This window comes from Pholcus phalangioides, unplaced genomic scaffold (assembly GCF_987345545.1).
Source record: "Pholcus phalangioides strain wild (caught in Gottingen) unplaced genomic scaffold, Ppha-v1.0 ptg000004l_1, whole genome shotgun sequence".
Classification (NCBI taxonomy): domain Eukaryota; kingdom Metazoa; phylum Arthropoda; class Arachnida; order Araneae; family Pholcidae; genus Pholcus; species Pholcus phalangioides.
Genome location: NW_028301597.1, coordinates 14,183,956 through 14,207,497, shown reverse-complemented (window position 1 = coordinate 14,207,497; position 23,542 = coordinate 14,183,956). Strand labels below are relative to the sequence as shown.

The 23,542-nt window shown below is 36.5% G+C and overlaps 1 protein-coding gene across 2 annotated transcripts in view; it reads right to left on the bottom strand.

Annotated features, from left to right (window-relative positions):
* Positions 1-23,542, bottom strand: part of Cndp2 (Cytosolic non-specific dipeptidase 2) — a 45,078-nt gene that overhangs the window by 20,302 nt on the left and 1,234 nt on the right. For both annotated transcript variants that reach the window (XM_089230942.1, XM_089230941.1), the window contains exons 2-6: positions 20,455-20,578; positions 17,445-17,615; positions 11,226-11,381; positions 5,415-5,569; positions 3,487-3,561 (exon numbers count right to left, since the gene is read on the bottom strand). In XM_089230942.1, coding sequence (XP_089087068.1) covers positions 3,487-3,561; positions 5,415-5,569; positions 11,226-11,381; positions 17,445-17,615; positions 20,455-20,578 — 681 coding nt within the window. The remainder of the gene's footprint in view (positions 1-3,486; positions 3,562-5,414; positions 5,570-11,225; positions 11,382-17,444; positions 17,616-20,454; positions 20,579-23,542) is intronic.

The window sequence follows — 23,542 nt, the reverse complement described above, 5'->3', positions numbered from 1 at the left end:
TAACACAGCAGTATAAGGGAATGTAAAAGAGGGTGCAACGATTGTTGATGTTTTCTGAAAGAATATTGTGATTTCTGTTTACTGTTTCTTCTTCTTCATATCAAGTACACTGCTGGCCACCCAAATTGCAACACCAAGAAAGACAAGAGATATCGCAACAATATTTATTTTGTAGATAACATGTTGACCAAGCATCAAATGATTAAATTTATAGACTTCTGTGAAGTGTGGTTCCTGCCAAAATCAGTAGCCAGAGTAGCCGCCATTGTTGGAGATCACCGCTGCCACACGCCTCGACATTGATTCAAAGAGACTTTGGATGTGTTCTTGGGGTACAGCAGACCAAGCAGCTTCCACGCGTTGCCAAAGTTGATCTGGTGTGGCAGCTGGGGATGTAATCTGGGTCAATCGTTGAGCAACCATGGACCACATGTTTTCTATCGGCGAAAGATCCGGAGAGCGAGCTGGCCAGGGAAGCAATTCAATCTGGCGATTGACGAAGAACCTTTGGACAATGCGTGCCATGTGTGGTCGCGCATTATCCTGTTGAAATATGGCTGTGGGCAAGCCCTGAAGGTAAGGAGGGACAACTGGCTCCAACACCTCGGAGATGTAGCGCTGGCTTTTTAAAGTACCGGCAATGCGTACTAGAGGAGTGCGAGAGTGATATCCAATACCGCCCCATACCACAATACCCGGTGCAGGACCAGTGTGGCGGTGCATAACGCAGCTGTTCAGCATCCTCTCTCCACGGTGTCTCCAGACTCGAATCCGACCATTGTGGTGTTGCAGACAGAAGCGTGACTCGTCAGTAAAGACAATTTCTTTCCATTGTGCCGTCCACATCCTTCTTTCATCGCACCATTGGCGGCGGAGACGTCTGTGGTTCTGCGTCAAGGGTAGACGAAGCAATGGACGTCTTGCGGACAGACCACTCTGCTGTAAACGGCGTCGAATGGTACGCGCAGACACTGGATGATGCGGTACAGACTGAATGTGCTGTGCTATGGTTCGTGATGTGGCTGAGCGATCCGTCACTGCATACGCACAATACGCCTGTCATCACGTGAAGTGGTGCACTGAGGTGGATGCGATCGAACACGTCGGTCCGTCGTACCCTCCTGCATCCAACGATCACATATCCGCATTACAGTTGTTTGGTTTCGTCCAACACGACTACCGATTTCCCTGAAAGATAATCCACAATCTCGGTAGGCCACTATCCTTCCTCTGTCGAACTCGGATACTTGATCAAAAGATGATCGCTGTTTTCTACGAGGCATAATTGATCGTTTTTTTGAAAAAACCACAAGAAAAACACAATTGCCGTACTTCAAATCGTCGAAATCTCCAAGCCTTAGATAGCGCTTTGAAGTGGCGCCACAGGCGCGCGTGATGTGCGTCTGCGCTGAAATTCTAATCATTTGCATATCTCACCTCCGCTAATGCATGTTGTAAATTTCATATTATTTGCATGCTTCCTTCAGGGTGTTGCATTTACGGTGGCCAGCAGTGTATGTTGACAAGGCTTCCTCTACTAATTTCTCTACATGTGAAGAATGTACAAGAGAGAGATCTATGTCATGAAAACAATGTATTACTGATTTGAACGTGTGAAGACCTTCCGCTATGTTACTCATGATGAACTATGAACTTGTCTTTTACTTCTTTATCTTGCTCTTCTTCAGCTGGTACCGCTTCAGTTTTCAGGAGCAGTCAACTGCATTAATTCTTCCTTGGTCAATACCTCTGAATTGCTATTAATTAGCTGTTCGGCTACTTCTATATCCATATCATTGAACCCTTCTCCACCCACCTGTTTCACTAACGTAACAATGTCTTTTATAGTCTCTTCAGTTGGCTCTGTAGAAATGGTTGTGTGCTTTAGTGCACATTGTGGTCAAAGGCTAATCCAACCAGAGGTGACTGTTTCGCTCTTTGGAGCTGCCACGGCTCTAGTGATCACAGTTATGTCATTAGCAAGCCATCCTAAACATGCACAACTCAAATTTTATAAACAAAACACATGAATGACGATTTCTGAGTGTTGCAAAAAAAAAGAAGAATCCAACGAAGGAAACAAAAACTGTGAACATGGAAACCGCGAATACGAGGGGCTGACTATATTGTTGAAGGAGCTAGGGTTTTTATAATGCAATATAAAATCAATCGGAAGGGAATTTATAGATTGATTTATTAGTAAACAAATCCCGGCTTATAACATTTTTTGAGAAAAACCATCATAAAAATATTGTAAGTGGAAAATGCTTTAAACGGGAAATCTTAATGAGAATTACTTAAAGTAATTAAATGGAAACGTAATCGTGATTAACTATATTTGTTTTAGATTTATTACATTTGCTAAATTCTCAGGGCTTCTTTATGTTAATGGGCTTCTTTGCAAGCTTTTTCTACTAGCAGACAATGAAAGTAAAAGAATATAGTTATTAAAAATTAATCTTTTAATAAAAGGTAAATTAATCTTTTTTTCAATGAACCTTTGGGTAGAACATGTTTTTAGAAATGAATTATTTATTTAATTCACAGAGATACCTCCTCCTATCCAGAACATGGCCTACTGCTGTCTCAATGAAATATTAGTACTATGAAACCAGTCCTTCAATATCTCAATGAAGAAATATAAGTGGGTGTTCTCAAAGACCTGGGCCATGCTGGAAAAATCCATAGATACCAGTCAATCAAACCTAATTTTTTAAGAATAAACTAAGTGGAACATTTTCAGATCCCTTCGGTGAGCTGCAACACATTTACAGATAACTTAAGTGACCAGCAGCACATTCATAGATCCTTCAAGTGGCCCATGGCATATTTACAGATCACTTAAGTGGCCCTTTTTCCAATCCACTGTCTTCATTAAACCATCTTGAATTTGAACCCGGGGGGGGGGGGCATACTTAATATTTACTCCCTTGAAAATTATTTTCCCTATAGCAATGTGTATTTTTCTTCTAATCATGTCCAAAGTGCCGTTATTCGATTACTTGTAATGTTAAGTCTATGGGACACTTCTGATCACAAAAAAAATGTGACTGTTATTCAAAGGTGCCCATTAGAGAAAATTTTACTGCATTTGTTAGAAAATGTTTGCTAAATACTCTGAAACAATTCTGAATAGTTAAAATTCTATCAGAAAGTTGATATTTGAATGTTACGTTCTAAGTCATATTTTTAGTCAGGCTTTTACATGTGTTTTTTGAAACAAAAATTAACATACGTGCTGCATCAGCGTAAGCACAGCGAATTTCAAAACTACTATATTTTTAAAACATAAGCACAATGGAGGATATGCCAAAAAATATGGTATTGTGCTATACAATAGCAAATTTTATAATTTAGTTCATTATACAGATTAGTGTGCAAGGCAATACTATATATGCACTACAAATTAAAAACTTAAATGCTTATTAACTAACCTAAAATGTGTAGAAGTAAAAATTAGATTAAAAATTTTAAATAAATACTTACATTGAGCCACCATAAATCCCTGAATGCAAATCTTTACACGCACATTCAACTTCTACACCAAAATAACAAACTCCCCTGAAATGTGGAAAAAATAATTAAATCTCTTGGGGGGGGGGGGGGGGACTGACACCCAAACTATTTCATAAATTATAACAAAAAAACCCTTATGTGACATGAAAACAATTTGATTAAAAAATTATCTTGAAATTGAATTTGTCAATATGGACATTCAATTTTTAACCCCCCCCCCCCCTGTAGTTCTGTAGGTACTTTTAAAGTACCATTAACTTTTAACCCCGGTAACGCCCTTTAAATACATTGTTGGGAGTTGTAATTTTGAAGTATGAAAACTGTATAACTACTTTACTACTGTATACTACTACAGCTCACAGCAAAAGCATGGGACAACTCATTTTAAATATTTATGAATAAAAATTCACTTTTGCAGTCACCATTATAAGCAGTTATAGTTGCAACTTCGCAGAGGGTAGTGCTAAGGAAATGGTTGAGATTAATCTTTTTATATTATTTCACATATTTTTCTGGTTGGTTTGAAAATGGTCTTTATACGATGTTTTAAAACATCGTATAAAGACCATTTTCAAACCAACCAGAAAAATATGTGAAACGCTGCGATCAGCAAAAGACCACCGTGACCCTCTATCAACACCGGGGATCTACCGAATACTGTGCACCTGTGGTCAGGTATATATTGGAACCACAAAAAGATCTGTGGCCACGAGAATAAAAGAGCATGAACGATGCTGCAGAATGGGCCAAACAGAAAAGTCGGCGGTGGCAGAGCATGCGCTTTACGACAAACACAGTGTACAGTTCAGCAAAACACAGGTAATAGCTAATGTTGACCACTTCTTCCCACGAATCTACAGAGAGGCTATTGAAATATACAAGCACAAAAACAGCTATAATAGAAGAGAAGAAACTTTGAAATTGAGCAGATCCTGGACACCAGCTCTCAGAAGAACAAGAACCTTCCCCTTCAAGGTCCAGCAACAGAATGATGACAACAGCCAATCAGATAACTCCACATCTCTCGGCCAATCAGGTTCTACCAGCATAACAACTGTTTACAATACGCTGCCAGCCATAGAATCAACTGACCAATCGCAAAACAATAGTGTAGTTCAAGCCACTTATGTGCATAAATACAACCTGAGACTCCGGAAAACTTGACTTTGATCCAGTTTATCAATTCTCCTGATGATGCCAACCACTAGTGTTGGGGAAACGTTGAGAACAAACTCAAACGGACGACGGTCTTCGAACCCGAAAAAACAATAAGTAGTCAGTTAATTTCAATCAAAAAAATCTGATTTAAATTTAAAAAATCATGATTTTTTCATAACCTGCTCTGTGGGCTAAAAGAAAATCCTAAAAAAAACATGTAATACGGATTATTGTATCGGGAGACAGACCAGCATCATGCTGCACCACCAGATTTATACTGTTCTTGATATACTTTAAGTAGTTAATATCACCATTGGTATTTATTGCCGACAAAAATTATAATTAATAGATTAATTAATAAAATTTGATCCGATGTTTCACCCTCTGTAAAAGCATTTACTGCATTAACACTTTTGTATACTACATCCCCCCCCCAAAAAAAAAGTCCTTATGAATGTAATAAAACAAATTATGGTTTTCTTCATGGTGAAATGAATGAATATTCCTGTAACTATTATTCAACATATTTGAATTTGTATTTTTTATTTTTATTGTAAGCGTAGAGTGCTGGCAGCACTTCAAAGGTACATCAATTAATTTGCTGTATATTAATTTTAGAATAAAATTTTTTTTTTTATTTCTAGGGCTTAGTTAGAACTAAAACAACCTACCAAAAAATTTTCATGATAATTATTACAATTTTTTCATAATGTGGTACTGAAAGGGTTAAAGAGGATTACCTCAATCCATATGTTACACAAGGTTTCTTCTTTCCTAACCAATAGTTATCAGAAATACAGATATAATCAACATCTTTGAAGAAAGTGTCTTTTCTGGCAAGCACCAACTCATCTAGACCTTCAGAACCAGATTCTTCCATACCCTCAAAACAGAACTATTTCATGAAAAAAAATTAATTAATTTCATAAACGATAGATAAAATGACATATAATTCCAGGAAATCACATCCCAGGGATAATATAAGGATGTGACATAGTGATTTGGCCAAATAATCGAATACTGAATATTCGACTAATGTTTTGGCCAAATGTAATTTTTCTTAAAATTAGTCACAATTCTACATAAAATTGGTGTTTTTAATTGAAAATAAAACTATAGGTAATTTCAGGTGATTGATATTGAATTTTAATTACACAATTTATTATTTAAATAAATGAAAACTGGTAGCTGAAAATTTCTTATTGCCATAATACTGACAATCAAATTTAAAGATGATATATTGTATTTTAATATCACAGTGATACCTTGGAAGATGATTGCTGTCGAAATCATGTTCGTTAGCTGAAACATGATTTCCCACAGGTTTCTATGAAAAATTGTTTGGTTCGTTCCAGCTTCTACCCAAAATTCATTAACATAAGTTAATGAATACACCTCTATAAAAAAGACAAACTGATTGAAGGCTGAAAACTTCAAAATTTGAGATAAATGAGAATTTATAGGAAGATAGTGTTCTATAAACGCTCGTGTTGACAACCCAATCAACTTCATGCCCCCATAAATTTGTGATTTAGTCAGCTAATTTCTGATATAGAGATGTGAGATGAAAATAGAATATTCTCAGAGAACGAGAATATTCTCCTGGATGTAAAAATTGGAGAATCAAGAATATTCACTTTTCTTTTAAATCATGAATTTTTTTTTACCAATTTTGTTTATATTATAAAATATATAAGTCAGTTCTCATTGCCTGAAACATTTAAAAGAAAGCAATGTTTGGTATAATCATCCCCCAATGACAACTTTTAGTTCGAGAATATTCTCGAACTATTCTCCTGGTTATGGTGAGAGGTTTTAAAAGTTTGGTTACAAAGATTTTAGAAACCTTTAGATTAAAACCTTAAAAAGTTATTTAAAATTAGATAAATTTTCAGAAATTAGTTCAAAGCGAAGAGTAAAACCAAAGTTGATTGAAAAAGGAAGCTATTCTTATACAATCATCTTCATTCTAAAAAGATACAGAACTGTTGTTTTTCAATGTATATACACTTAAATTCTGTGTACCACTCATATTTCTTTAAAAGTTGTGCAATTCAACCATGTTGGTTTAATTTTCTTGCTTTCAAGCTTCAATATTGTCGGCTACAAACTTCAATATTCCCGTTGAGGAGAAATACAGGAACAAAGAACATTCTCTCAAAGGACTACTATTATAAATTACTAGGGAATATTCTTATCAAAATAAGAATTATTCTCAAGTTATTTATAAAGTTTGTTTATTATAACACATGTTATTACAAATATTTTTGAGAATAGCAATACTCTCTGGAAGGACTCACTATTATAACTGAAGAATATTCTCTGGAAGGACTATTAATAACTTGAGAATAATTCTTATTTTTGATAAGAGAATATTCCCAGTAATTTATAAAAAGTCCTTCCAGAGAATATTCTCAACAATACTATATATAACTATATTATAAATAGCAGTAGAATATGCTCATCAAGAATTTATAAGAATATTCTCAAGTTATTTATAATAGTAGTCCTTCCAGAGAATATTCCAGAATATTCTCCTAAAGATTATTTTCGAGAATTTTACATCTCTAGTCTGATAGATGCAGATAGAAAAGATAAGGTCCTAGAATGTCCAGCTTGATGCTAAGTCTTGCACTGAAAGAATGTGTGCTCTGGAAACGTGTGTGTGGGACCATCCGTTTTTTTCAATGCATTTTCTATTGTGGCTGGATCTTTCATTTCATGTGAAAGGTTCAAAGAATTTCAGAATAGCGAAGTATATAGGTACACCTGAAAAAAATATTTCAAGGTGGGGGGGTGGGGGATCCGAATAAATCGATCCTTGGGGGACAGCAATTCTGATGATTGGTGTGAAAATTCAGCTCTCAACACAGCTATTTTGTCTCTCAGTGCATGCATCCATATCACCGAAAATGTTCCTTAAGTCTTCCTTAACAGATTAACAGAAAAATTCATAAGCTGATGCCATGGCCTCTAGGCTGGGATCTTTGGTGGCACGCAGAGCCAGATTTTTCGCGGGCCCTTGTATAATAAATTTATAGCATGAAAAAACAAAAAAATGATTGTATTTGTCCCGGGGCCCCAGGGCTGAGACAGTTCGTTAGCCGAGGTATCACTTTCAACACTTTTTACAGCTAATTAAGAAAATTTCAATTATTTACTCTCAAGTATTAATGCATCATAAAATTTATGACTTCTTTTTTTTCCCTCTCTGGATGTTCTTTACTCCTTTCAGTAGCTCAATACGTATCTCCTCTAGGTACATCCTTGATAACCTCTTGCACAGAAAGGGATACACACAACACAATAAAATATAATCAGTAAATTATTTTATGGAAAAAATTCCAATTAATATAATCAAAAAAAAAATTAGTTTGTTGTGCTTAGATTTATACAAATATTTGGCCGAATACCCAAGTATTGTTCGGCCAAACTAAATATTCAGCAAAAGGGCCGAATAGCAGCCAAATATTCATCCCATCTCTATAATAATAAAATTACCAATTTTCCCAATTACTTAAACAATATTGTGACATTTCTTCTAAAAGAAAAGTACATAAATTTTTGAAAAATTCAGACGTGTCACAAGTTGAAGATATGAAAAAGTCATTTGCTAAGTGAATCAAATGTGCTTGAATGGTTAAACCTATGTTGTGCAAGTCACAGAAAATGGGATAATACTATAAGAACTCGTTGAGCTTCTAGAATGGGGGTGCCTGACTCTTCAGGCCAAAAACAGACTGCCAAGGGATTCGGTCCAGCAAGCAAAAGTACCAATGCACACAACACGACAAGTACCGCTGTTTGTAACAACAGTACTATGGTTTGCAAGCAGTAGCCATCTCATAGCTGGTAGACTGAAATGGTTATATGCACTTCCCCAGATCTAGCACGCACTATTATTAACCGCTTAACTGCTTATGAAATCTTACATGATTCACCGCCGTTTTTCACTCACGAGCATAGGTGACAAGGTGCAGTTTAGGGATTAGTGACATAGTTTGAAATTCAAAAAAATTTAATACTATACTAAGGAAAAATAAACTAAACACAAAATGTAATATAAAAAAAAATTAGTAATTAGCAATTGTGTGATGGATCTTAAAACATAGTTGCACACCATAAACCATCGCACTCAGCACATTGATACCAAGTCAGCCGACTCTCATATTCATTTGGGGGTGGAAAAAAAAATTGAAAACATGGTCATACATGCAATGCAGCAGAGGAACAAAAAAAGCACGACCTACTCAAACACTCTGAATAACGACTACAGTTATTCATTGCCACTCTAACATCTCTCTCCCCCTATTCTAAGACATGGGTATGTCTCAAGAAAACCCCTGTTCAAGGCAAATTTATTGCATACAAAGTTGTACTTGACAAAATTTGTCTGAACTAGTGTAATGTATAGGGTCACCAGATGTTCCGGTTTTTCGTTATTTTTTGCCGTCCTGAAAAAGGCTTTCAGGACACCTGTTTGTCTTGGTCTTTGCATGCACAATAAATAGATTTTCAATATCTTTTCCCATTTTTTTTCACTTTTAGCTACGTTAAATATTACACTACAAATTGGTTATTTCACTGCCATATTTTTGCCATGTTAATATTTTACATAACCAAAGAATGCCAAACCCCTTTTGAACTATTGTAGCCCCATTTACATGTGACCAATTTGGTTTGAATGGGGATGGTATGGTGAATATAAACCTACTCGAATTTCCCCCCCCCCCCCATTATAGCTCTGTTTAGAAATTAATGAAATGAAAAGTGAATTGAGTTTACAAGCAATTGTGGCCAGATTGCAGGCAGAAATTTTAAGGGGTTTGACAATGAGATTGTAGATGATATTAAAGAAATCAGACATAAGTTGGCCTCTGCTCCAATATCGGATAAAAGCCAGGTGTCTCGTAAGGTTGGGATTGTCTCTTCTAGGGAAAAGCGTTTTCAGTATTAGCATAATGATTTTAATCGGCTTTATGTTATGCACTTGAGCGTGAAGCACTGTTGTGAAAGTTCACACTGAAAATATTCAGAATCCTTGGAACGAATTATCAATTTTATAGATTCATATGGGGGGAAGAAACTATTTTGGTTTCTGAACAATTTGGTTTATGAACGGACTTCCAGAAGGAATAAGTAAGTTCTTAAACCAAGGGTTCACTGTTCGTAGAAGCATAAACATTGCAACATTAGACTAAGAGTCAGTTATCCTCCCAAGTAATTTATGAGTATAGAATAACACCCTTCAATCACGTATATACGGGACATCTAGCATCCATATCCTGATGTTTTTACTCATTTTTGCACCTCTGTGTAAAAGTAGTGTGACAATATTTTCATGATACATTGTTAGTTCGTAATTTTACATTGCAATGTCCACCAAATGAGTTTTGAAAATGTTTTGGTTTTCAAGAACAATTTCCAGGATTTGTCCCAATTTTGCAGGCACTTCATCTGGTCACCCTAGTAATGCGACTTTTACAGGACCCCTTTCCATGAAACAGACATGTTGACATGATTTTCAAAAAATTTTGTGCTGTCCTCAGACTAATTCAGTTATCACATTTGAAAAAAATTAGGTGTCATTATAATTTTTTTAGTCACCATGGTGACTGATGCCTGGTATTTGTCAAGCCCTGTATTATAATTACTTGAACATTCTCAGACTTGAAAAATTTATAGTTTACCAAATGAAATATATTTCACAACAAAGAAATATATCATACAAATAAAAGGGAAAACTGGGGATTTTTTTAGATTGAATTTTTTTTTAGGTGACAATACAACCCCTTTTTCCAGGGACTTTCATATTTTTCACTGTCCCCTTTTTTTTTGAAAAATAAAAATATATTTTTTCCTGTGTATTTTCAAAAAAAACCTACTTGAATTTTTTATCCTTCAATGAAACGGATAAAAATTACTTTGCTGACTTATAAATTATGTCTTCAAATATGAATATTGTATCTTGCACATTTGTTATATAAAAAAGTTTTCATAGCAACCATTTTTAATCCACTGGGATTACAGCGTTGCTTTATTTTCGGTAATACTGATTTTTTGGTGATTTCAGCAATAATTGGCAACTTTGCTTACTTTTGACATCATATTTGGTGACAATTACAGATTGCCCATACTTGAATTCTTAATTTCCCATATCTTTCCTCAGATAACATGGTCAACCTAGAATTTCAAGGACTGAAAGAGTATTTTCTTAAGGAATTTTTCATTCAAGCAAAGCACAATTTGAGGATTTTTAGGGATTTCTTCTATAAAGAGATGAAAATCTGAAGAATCTGGTTTCCAACTATTTTGATATGGCTAAAAAATTGGAAGGCTTCTAGGTGAATCTGAAACATCGGCACCTATGTATTTATATAATACATTTATACTATGTAACATTATAAATATATATAATCATTACCTCTACTTTTCACCAACTTCAAATTTTTATTAATGGCTTTCTTTATACCATATCATTTAAATTCAAGAATATTGTAACAAAGTGAATGAATACATCAAATTTTACATGAAAATTAAAAAATCACTACCTTTACATTAACAGGCAAATCAATTCCAGTTTTTTGATATGCATCAATGGCATGCAACCATGCCAACACTGGCCCTTTGTCATCTGTAGCTCCTCTGCCAAACAGCTTACCATTTTTCTCTGTTAGAACAAATGGCTCGGTATCCCATCCATCTTCCTAGTACATAAACATTTTTTTTTCTCATGAGTACAAATTTTTATAATTCACTCAAAAAGAGTCTTAAAAAAACATCTTGCCATAATTAAACATCCTGTATTTTCAGAATATCTTCTAAGTCAAAAACTAAATTAAACTTTTGAACTGAACTTATCAATTCAAAACATGTGTAAAGTTGTTCAAAATTTATAAAGAAACCACAAAAACATGACAAGTTTTTTTCCTTATGAAAATCATGAATTTTCGCACATAACATAAATTTTTCATGCTAATTTAATACAGGGGTTGGACAAAATATAAACACTGGTGAAATGGGACAAAATCTTTATTAATAGGCTGTTGGCCCTACTTTTTCATTAATTACAGCTTGTATCCGTCATGGGATGGACAAATACAAGTCATGCACAAAAGCCACAGGGATATGTAGCCACTCCTCCTGCAAAAAGGCCACTAATTCAGAACGTGACTTTTGAGGTGGAAACCTACTCCACATTTTGGACTACAAAAAACCCCACAAAGGTTCAATTATATTAAGATAAGGGGACCTAGTGGCCACATAAGGTGTTGCAGTTCATCATGGTGTTCATCAAGTCAGTCTCCGACAATTCCAGCAGTGTGAACGGGCGAATTACATGTTGGAACACAGGTAGAGAATCAGGGAACTAATATTGCACCATTGAATGAAGATGGTCGACCAGAATAATGACATAAACCGATGCTTTAACTCACCCATCCAGTACAACAACGTATACATCGTATCCGAACGCTATCACTGCTACAACTAGACTGATGTGTGCACGTTATCATCCACTAAGTGGAACTCTTCCACACTAGAGGGCAGGCGTATATGGCAGGTTCCCTCGAGTGTTGTTTTTTGCAACAGGTGTTCACATTTTGTCTTACCCCTGTACATCTTAAATTTATAAAAAATGTATACAAATAAGATATTTGATTGTTCAACTTGTCACACAAGCAGCTGTGACTTTGAATTACAATTTGATTTAGTGCGGCGATTACCAACGCGGGGCAATTTATTGTTCAATTCCTTCATAGAAAAACTCAAAGGTCATATATACTCCTTTACAAAATAATATTTTGTATATAGCAATGTAAAAACAATAAGCAAATTGAAAATAAGGATTTACTGTGCTGTTAGGCTGTGGTCTGCTATTTCTTTCAGATGCTTCGCCTGCAGCTGTGGCAGGCATCTATTTTAGAAGCGAGTCTCATTACAGAGTGCAGACAAGGTACCCTTATCAACTTTTCGACTCACTTGTTATAGATTTTTGTCATTGGCACTCGGTAGCACCAGACTCACCTCTGAAGATAGATGATCATTCAGCTGTGGCCGACACGTCAGAAGGAAATAGCAGACCACGGCGTAACAGCCCAGCAAGTCCTTATTCTCAATTAGATGCTGACAGCGAAAGCCTATGCAATAATGAGTTAATTATTCTCTCATCCAAGCTCATGGATCTCCTGAAGTCTCTCCAAAAACCCCTGATAAAGAGAACCACTGCTTATGACTAAATAAAAGTAGACAGAAATGGAAGGGGGAAAATACCCTGCATTTTAAAATTTAAGGAAGAAAAGCAACAATGAATGGCTCTTATATCAAGAAAAGATTTGTTATGGAACTATGAAGTTTCACAAGTGGGGTGGGAGGGGTGTACCCCCTGACAAAAGTATGGGAGAACATCAGAGATGCTTTGGTGGGGTATGGCCTGAAAAGGTTGGGAACCACTGATTTAGTGTATCTTACTGTACTGAAGATGAAGCAAATGTGGTTCACCAAAAACATTTATTTCAAACATTTTTCACATCTTCAGGATGCAATGTGTTTATTATTTACTAGCTATAATACCCGGCGCTGCCAGGGTTTTCTTCAATGAGGCTTTTTGGATCACGTGATACCTCTCTCTTTGTGGGACATACAAACTGTGTCCACGTTAACCAATATGGCGACTTCCTGCGCGACTCATGAAATAAACAAATTTAGATGTAAAGAAACGTAGAAATGAATTTTTCCCTACTTTTTAAGGGGCGCTAAGTATTTCGATTTGCCCCCCCCCCCCCCTGAACTTCAAGTTGTCCATCTGCCCCTGTTTCAGCTCCCAAAAATGCTTAATTAAAGTTGTGGAATTTTTCCGATGTACTTTTTACGGGCCCATAATTTATTTTATAATATCCTAACCCACATGAGCTTATGCAGTTGAATATCAAAAGACAATACGGAGACATTAATTTTCATGCTATATAAATAAAAAAGTTGAAATCAATTTTATTGCATGAATATCCAACTCAAAAGTAGGTCTGGCTAATTTGTATTTAATCTCCTGGGCTTTGTATATCTCTAAGCGAACTCAATATTTAAAAAAATTGAGAATTCTATGCAATTTTTAAAGTTATTGATGTGGCAGGAAACCCCCACTAAAAAGTTTCTGCATTCATACAGTAAAATCGGCAATTTTAACACTTATTTCTATGGGTATCATCCTCTGCCTGACCTTCAAAGTGATGCTGATGATGATTCTGACGATTATTGAAAAAGTGACAAACCATTATAATTATAAAGGCATAAACTATTATACATACACTGGCAGCGTTAAAGAAGTGACAAACCATTGTAAAGGCATATACACGTCTGAAACGCATTGCTAGGGAACCACTGTAACCAAAGTAAACGTTCGGAAAGTGATTGTTGAGGCACAAAAACCATTGTTGTCTGACAGTTTTTTGCCCATTTGGGGCATTTGACCTGGTCTGACGAAATTTTAAAAGTAGCCTATCGTTCAAGTCTCGTCCCATTTGGTATATATGCAAAATTTGGCGACGATCGATCTAAAATTGTAGATTTGTATAGAGAACACAGAAGAAAATCAATTTTATATATATAGATTACTAGGGGGGCTCTGCCCCCCTGCCGCCTTTGGCGGCCAACCCCCCCCCCCCCACTTCTCTCCCGGACATATCTTGTTTATTTCGTCCCACTTCATCAGCGTGCTATGGAAAAGGGGAAAGGGACGTGTGAAAGCACCAGCCTACTGAAGAAGCGAATTTTAATGAAAATAATAATAAAGCAACAAAAAACAAATGAGATTCATCAAGTATCCCCAGAAAACTTCCCCATGGGGGTCCCCAGATTCAATTCGCTGAATTTCAGTGGGGCCCCACACTGGATATATCTTGGGCTACCGATGTGTTGCAAATTTTACAATGTTAAACCACAAAAATCAATGAGTACATTCAGGGGCACCGAATTACAACCTGCCAACATTTCCATGAAGCCCTGACCTGCAAGCTTGTCGGACACCCCCCTGTGAGAATTTTTCATTTTTATCAATTTTACAACGAATAAAATCCAGGGCCCCACATACAGTAGCGGGGACACAATACGCAGATTTTTAGTGGGGCCCCAGACTGGCTATATCTCGGGCTTCCGCTGTTGCAAATTCTACAACAGAAAAGAATGAGATTCATCCAGGGCCCCCAAAATGAAACCTGTAAACATAGGGCCCCCGACTTGGAAGCTTGTCGGTCATCCCCCGGAGCGAGTGCCATGAAAAATTCCATTTGTATTCGTTTTACCAACGAATAAAATCCAGGGCCCCCAACCAATTACCCGGGACACCAATTCGCATACTTTTGGTGGGGCACCAGACTGGCTTTATCTCGGGCTTCCGCTGTTGCAAATTCTACAACAGAAAAGAATGAGATTCATCCAGGGCCCCCAAAATGAAACCTGTAAACATAGGGCCCCCGGCTTGGAAGCTTGTCGGTCATCCCCCGGAGCGAGTGCCATGAAAAATTCCATTTGTATTCGTTTTACCAACAAATAAAATCGAGGGCCCCCAACCAATTACCCGGGACACCAATTCACATACTTTTGGTGGGGCCCCAGACTGGCTTTATCTCGGGCTTCGGCTGTTGCAAATTCTACAACAGAAAAGAATGAGATTCATCCAGGGCCCCCAAAACGAAACCTGTAAACATAGGGCCCCCGACTTGGAAGCTTGTCGGTCATCCCCCGGAGCGAGTGCCATGAAAAATTTTCATTTGTATTCGTTTTACCAACAAATAAAATCCAGGGCCCCCAAAATGAAACCTGTAAACATGGGGCCCCCGACTTGGAAGCTTGTCGGTCATCCCCCGGAGCGAGTGCCATGAAAAATTTCCATTTGTATTCGTTTTACCAACGAATAAAATCCAGGGCCCCCAACCAATTACCCGGGACACCAATTCGCATACTTTTGGTGGGGCCCCAGACTGGCTTTATCTCGGTCTTCCGCTGTTGCTAATTCTACAACAGAAAACAATGAGATCCATCACGGGCCCCTGGAAATGAAAACTTTTTACTTATACGTGAAATCTTCCCCGGGTACCCCGACCCTGTGTTGGGAGCACTGCTGCTGTGTGTGTATATTACACATATATATACCTCTCGGCATGGACCTCCCCCCACAAAGGAAGGGCTGACAGGGGCCACAACGATTTTTTTCACTTTTTGATTTTTCACACTATAAATTAATCACAGGGGGGCCCCTGAAAAGCTGGTTTGGGGGCTCGAAATCTAAATTCCAGCCTAAGGGCTCTGCTGTAGGATGTAGGAGCCTCTTGGTACATGCACATAACATGGTCCCGATGGGTCAAATGGGTCCCGATATGTGAATATCGACCCAATATCGATATATGATATATGATATCATATCGATATATGAATGTGAATATCGATATATCAATCGAACCCACTTCCGTAACAGAGTTTCCGTCACTCAAAAATTTCACCCACTTCCGTCACTCGGTTGCTTAGCAACAGGCCCTTTTCGAGTTTGTTTGTGATTTTATATTATAGAGATATGTAGGAGATGTGTTCAAAAAGTATTCAACCATAATTTTTTATACATAACTAATGAAGCAAGGGAGGCTTGGTTCAGTGAACAAATGTAGACAATCCTTGTGCATATGGTTGAGTTTTTTCCAGAAGCTGTTAGTAACTGGCAGACCACCGATGAGAGAGGGAGTGTAAGCGGCACATTTTTGTTTTTGTTAAAATGGTAGGAAAAACTATAATAATGCTACTGCATTCATTGTGATGGAGCTGTCAATTGTGACCCAGAACCTCTTGGTGATACTCCTAGGTGATGGTTATGCTGTGCAGTGCGTACTCATGATGAACCACGCCACTAGTCAAAATATATAACATGACTTTGCATAACCTGAAGCCATCATCTCCTGAAATCGTCAAATTGAAATGAACAGATCCAATGGTAATGCTTGCAAGTGCTCTGATGTTGATTCAATGATCCTGAATCACCAGAGTCCTCACTTAATCAATTACGATCTCATTTCTGGATGTTGGGATCTACTAGAATGTGCATTAATCTCCATTGAAATGCAGCCATCTTTGAAGTGATTGTACCCCCCTTTATTGGTGTGATGCCCATTTCTTCATCTCCTTAGGTCTGTTGAATCTTACAAAGTTTCTTTTCAGGAATCACCAAGCTTCACAAAAAATTAAATGTAATGGCATCGTTCAAGCTTTTCTTGCTATTTTGTCAAAAACAGAAATATGTGATGGCCCCCACCTATATTTCCTCATTCATTGGAAGTCTGCCTGCCACTGGCAGCTTCTGCACGCAGGAAAAAAAACCCAAATATGTACACTAAGATTGCATACATATATGCACAAAACCATCCCTCCCTAGCTTCATTGATTCACGCATAAAAAATTATGGTCAGATACTTTTTGAAGAGACCTTGTATGAGTGAAAAAACTTGACGTGGCTTTTGAAACATTTTAACACAAGAAACAAAATAAACAAAAAAAGCCACAAAAAATAAAAAATTCTATGTTTATTATTAGCCAACCAAATAATTAAAGCAACTTCTACTAAATAATAGCATAATAAGAACAGCATTACATGAAACTTTTTTTTTATTTGTTTTGGATGTTTTTAACAATGTCAAATGCACATAAAAAAAAAAAAAATTAAGAACCTTATTCTAGCAAATAATCTGCTTAGGCTGTTATTTACCAAAGGGTATGAGAAGAAATGAACATACTTTTTGAGCTGGCTGAACATCCAGGTGACCATAAACACATACAGTTGGCTTCTTGGGATCGTTGCCAAGCACCCCCAACAGAACAGGTGGTAAAGGTATAATGCTACCATCAGGCAATTTCTGTTCCCCAACATCTACTAACTCTATTGAAGCTCCCAATTTCTCTAATTTCTAGGGTTTAAAAAATTATTCTGTAACAATTATTGATGCAATGTACATAATGTCTGATTAGAAAATATTTCTTAACCAATCCTGCAGCAGCACTTAGGGGTCATTCAAGTATTATGCCAGCATCGATAGGGGAGGGGGTTTCCGATTTGCCGATTTTTGATGGCGAGGGGGGTTTGGATGATGCTTGTCATCAACCACCCTTTATGAAAATATTAAATATTCTTAATGACATCCTGAACTGTGGTTTGTGGGCACCTGAACTAACAATCTCCCTATTGATAAGTCTCCTAGAGTGCCACTTAAGTGATCTCTAAATGTTTCGTGGATCCTTCAAATGATCTAGAAATGTGTTTGGGCAGCTTAAGTACTCTGGAACTGTGCCACGCATCATTCAAGTGATTCGTAATTATGCCGCAGATCACTTGAGTAATCTGGGAATATGTCGGGATAACTTGAGTGATGTAGAGCCACACTGTGGTCGCTTGAGTGCTCTAAAACTGCCAACTGTCACTCAAGGGCCCCAAAGCAGAATGTTTAATACTGTTCTGCAACGAACCCTCGGCTGTCTGGAAATGTTCTGCGGTAAAAATCCCCATACATGTAATAGTGTTTTTTTGCACTTTTCTTAAAATTCTTCCAAATTGTTCTGCAGTAGCGGTAATTGTTCAGCAACTTGCATCACAGATTTCGCACATTCTGCTTTGGGGCTCAAGGGATTTCTAAATGTGCCACTGATCGCTTAAGTGTTCTGGAACTGTGTCGTGGATCACTTAAATGATCTGAAAAATGTGCCACAGGACTACTTGTGTGATCTGAAAAATGTGCCACAGGACTACTTGTGTGATCTGAAAAATGTGCCACAGGCCTATTTGTGTGATCTGAGAAAATGTGCCACAGGCCGCCTAAATACTCTGGAATTGTGCCATGGGCCACCAAAGCAATCTGTAAATGTGCCGCTTAGTTCATTTTTACAAAATTAGGTTTGAGGGGGCAGGCCACATCAGATAACCTCTTGGGCCACATTTGTGTGGTCCACGGGCCAAGAATTTATTATATGGCTTAGAGGGTGGGTCACAATGAATTTCTTAGCCTTCGAATAGCATTGAAATTAACAGAAATTGATTATAACGGAATTGATTATAAAGGTAAAATTGATAAATCTTTTGCAATTTTGATTTAAAAAAAATTTCTTTGCATTAAAAAAATAATTTTTTGATCGTTTGGGGGGCAGGAGACCTCCTATGTCCCCCCCCCCCTCGCCGTGTACAGTCTGATCCCACCAATACGTGATAGGAGGTGGGGGGGGGGCAGAGATGACGAAATTTTGCTGACAAGGGCAGAGGGGGTCAGAGTTTTGCTGACAAGGGGAGTCAAAAAATAACTGACGTAATACTTGAACAGTCCCGTATGCTAATTTCTGGTTGCGAAAAATATCTCCAAATTCTCTTCGCCATGAACAAAATCATAAATTCAAATAATCAATTGATAAAATTACATTTCAACTGGCTTATTCAAAATTGTTATGATCATTTTGTAAAACAAAATACATGTTTCTCAAGAAGAAAACAGTAATTACATGTGAATTAAATTTTATCCAGGAAATAGTGGGGTACTCAGGGTATATAGAGCTCAGAAATGTGTTTCTCACAAAATTAGTCTAAATTGTGTCCCCCAGCAGTGCAGTGTATGTTTAATATAGTCTAGTCCTGTTTTAACAAATACCATTATAGTGATTAAAAAAAATCTTGTTTTAACGAACACTTTTCTAATCCCCCAGCTAAGTTTACATAGGAACAATGCAAAAAATCTGGAATTCATTCATAATGAAATTTTGTTATAACAAAATGAGCCCACGACGCCAGTTACACACAGAATTTTCACAACACTATTTAAGGGTTAAAAAGAATGTATATAGCCATCACTTCCATTTAAATCAATTAGAATTGTAGATTAATTTACAAATTAGGTTCATTCAAAGAAAAAGATTTGTTTTTATGTCTTAAATGTCCGTCTCCTGGCTGTTTTTTTTTGTAGGAAATAATTTATATAGTTGAAAATCATTTTCAATTCACCTCATTTTGCAGTTTAAAGACTTCCATTATTGCTGAGAAACACGTTTTTACCATGCTTAGTTTTTTATCAGTGTTGCAAAACATGCAAAAATATCTTTCTCCTGGTATTAAGTAACCAGAAGGAAGGTTTGATAAATTTGTGGGGGAGGGGAATAAAAAAATAAAATACAAATTTCCTGATTGCAACATGAAGCTGCAATAATGTTTCATCTAAAGACTGCTTTGTGATTGCAACTCATGCTCTAGCAAAACAAAGGTAAATTAGAAATCTATTGTACCCATAAAATTGACGAAAAAAAAGAAGTGAGAAACAATAAATAACAAGAAAAGGAAAAAAGACAATCGACAAAAAATTATTTAGAGTATCAATGCTTGTCCAAGTTGAAAATAAACTACCAAAATATATGGAACATGTTGCAAGTTTAAAGCATAAATATCAAGGAAAGTGCTGAAATAGGCAAAATGCACATCAAATTTACCTATCTCTTATCATGGTTAAACTTAAATGAGTTTTTTTTCATCAATAATTTTGAACAAAATTCACTGCTGACTACATTTTATTTATCAGGAGGTAAAAAAATGTTCTTCAGAATTTTTTGGTTGACATTTATTTGATAATATTTTTCATTTTGCGAGAATGACCCAGATATATTTCATGGCTTTTTTCGCACTTAGGTGCTCGCATCAAAACAGTAATTACAAGCAACTTACAGATCTTTTACAGGCCCAACTAAAGGGCAAAAGGCATTACTTATCAAATTAATTACCTTAGCTGCTACTTCCATCATCCTCTTGATTTCACCCCTTACTTCTGGCCATGCTGACACACTTCTAATGGCCACGGCTTCACTCAAAGCCTGTATGTAATCTTTCTGGTGGGAGTCAATATAACTAGAAATAAAAAGCACAATGCTAAGCTTGGTACATTTTTATGTGCCAAGCACCTATTGAATTTTTTTTTTCCGAAAGATAAATTCAATAAAAACAAAAAATAATAGCTCAAACAATTGTCCTCTGGCTTAAAGAATTTGGTTTGAATCCTGCATGGAATAATAATCATTTGGTCTGTCTCAACCCTTCGAATTGGACTGTTAAATAAATACCCGCAATTATTTTTAAGAGATGATCCTGAAAAAGCCTTGCAGTTTTCTGGAAATTCAGGCTTTACCTCATCAAGGAAAGTAGCACAATGTCTCACCGACTTTTAACTTTTGTAAGAATTTTTGACACTAAATTTTTCAAAAAATTCATAAAATCTAGAGATTGATTAACAGAGAGAGCCATTCTTATGATCACCTTCACTCTAAAGAAGATAGAGAACTGTGTGAGAATCATTTTCTTCAATAAACTCAATGAACATACATTCAAATTTTTTATCACTTATATTTCTTTGCAAGTTGTTCAATTCACCCATGTTGCTTTCATTTTCTTGCTTTAAAAGTTTAATAATGTGTGCTGCAAACTTTAATTTCCCCTCTTCTTCCCCTCTATTGACAGTTCCTTTATACTGTATGTACAAGGCTCTGAAAGCTCTTGCAGCAATTTTAAAATGCAACTTCTGTCAAACTAATTCCAATGCACATTTATTTCCGCCACATAACAGCACCAATGCTTTCTGCAGAGTTACTATAACATTGGTCTTTTCAGAAAGTCCTATTTTTCTGGGTATTTGGGTAGTTTTAAAAGAATTCCCTCTCATGGCATACCTTCTGCAGTTGCCAAATGGTGAATAAATTCTGATACACACTCATCCTTGCTTAACCCTTTATCTACTGATAGTACTTTTGAAGTACCAGGTTAGCTAATTTGTTATCACAAACATGTTAAGAATCCAAGGTTTTTCTCATCATGTGCCTTTATCATTGCCTTTTCATTATCAATTTCAAGCTAAATTTGTGAATAATTAGTCTGAATACCCTTTTTGAACAGTTCTGTATCCTCTGAGAATGGGGATATTTTTATATAGTCACTTTTATTTGCAGAAAAATAACAAGATACAGCTTCTCCGTTTCACAAAATGTAAATAGAATTAATTTGTTATTTGATATATATTTTAATTATTCATAAGCATGTCGTATATTACAGTCAATGCTCGTTATAATGACCCCATGTTATAGTGATCAGTTGGATAAGTTCCAAATGTTTTTATAGAATGGCTATCATATACGTTTTAATTTCAATAATAACATCCATTTTTTTATAGGGGCCGTTATATCGAGCGTCGACTGTATAAACACATATATTACATTTTAATTTTGGAAATATTCATTACCGAGTGAAAATAAGGAGAATTATTTATTGCAACTTCAAGAACATTCTCAAGAATCTTTCAAAAGATTACAGATAATTTTACATCTATAAAAATGACTGGAGAATATTCCGATTGAAAATATTAAGAATATTCTCATCAAGAATAAGCATATTCAAGTTATTTAAATAAGAGTCCATTTTAGTCTCTTCCGAAGACTATTCTCCAGTATAATCCTCCATGGAAAATATTCTCTAGTATTCTCCTCCATGAGAACATTCTCATAACAGGGCCAGATTAACAGTTATGTAAAATAAGCACGTGCTTAGGGCATCAGAGAAAGGGGCACCACAAAAAGTTACCAAAATGTTTTTATAGACAGTTTTTTTCCAGCACCAAGCTCACAGCAAAAAATCCTAGCATTTTCAATTGATTGTATAGTTGAAGACCATCAAATGGATGCAAATGCAGAAAAGCTAGTATTGCAAAATAGACCATGTTAATGCAGAGTTTTTGAAATGAGATTATGTGAAATTTCCATGAAATAAGTTTGAGCCTTTTTAACAGTATCATAGGGCCCCTTATTGGTCAAACTGATTTTCCTGAGATTCTTCCCTCCACCCATAGGCAGAGATAATAGACTAGGAAGTCTGGGGGGGGGGGGACACTGTCATTATTGCTGGGGGGCAATGATGTCAAATATAGGCCTATACATATACATTAGATCAGTCTATTTCACCTTTGATGCTGGGGGGCAATGTCCCCCCACACTCTGCATCTCCACCCAAGCCTCCACCTAACTACCAATTTGCATGCTAACTCTTGCAAATTATAAAGAGATTTAATTGTCATGAACACCTCGCACGCAGTTTCTGGGTGAGACCCACGCATCAACAGTAAGCCAAGTTCTACAGAATAAGGACGTGAAGTTAGAAATGCACAATCTTTACGAGTCATTAGCAGATAAACTGCATGATTTCCCAGCTTGATGAAATATATAAAAATCATGGTTCTCTCTGCAAATCATTCAGTCCACTCATAGTTTGAAATTTTGCATAATTTTTTTTTGCAATGTTTGTAATTACTTTTCTCTTTCACCCCAATTCAGTGCTCCATGCATCTGCATAGGTTACACAGCTTAGAGCAGTTTCCCGAACTTTTTGTTCCATCGCCCCCCTTCTTCAGAAATATTTTTCTTTCATCGCCCCCAACTCAAGTGTACTCATAGGATCCTACATTATACCCGTAGCTTCTATCGCCCCATAGACAATTCCATCGCCCACTGGGAAGATATTGCCCACCTTGGGAAACACTGGCCTAGAGCCACCATTTTGTGATTTGATCTAGATCCCCTAGATTCCAGGTACTCGACGGCTGTTTTTGACCAAAAATACTGTACCTGTAAATAATATCGGACACGTTAAGTTTCAGTGTGCTTTTGAAGCCGGTTTATAAAATCCTAACAGTTAATGGGAAATACCTTAAAATTTTTTGAAAAGATTTTGAAAAAAAACGTTTAAAGGTCCCTTTTTAAAAAATTTGAAACAAAAATTCCAAAAATATCCAGGAAATGTTATCAGACTTTGCAAGTTGAAAAAAAAAAAAGA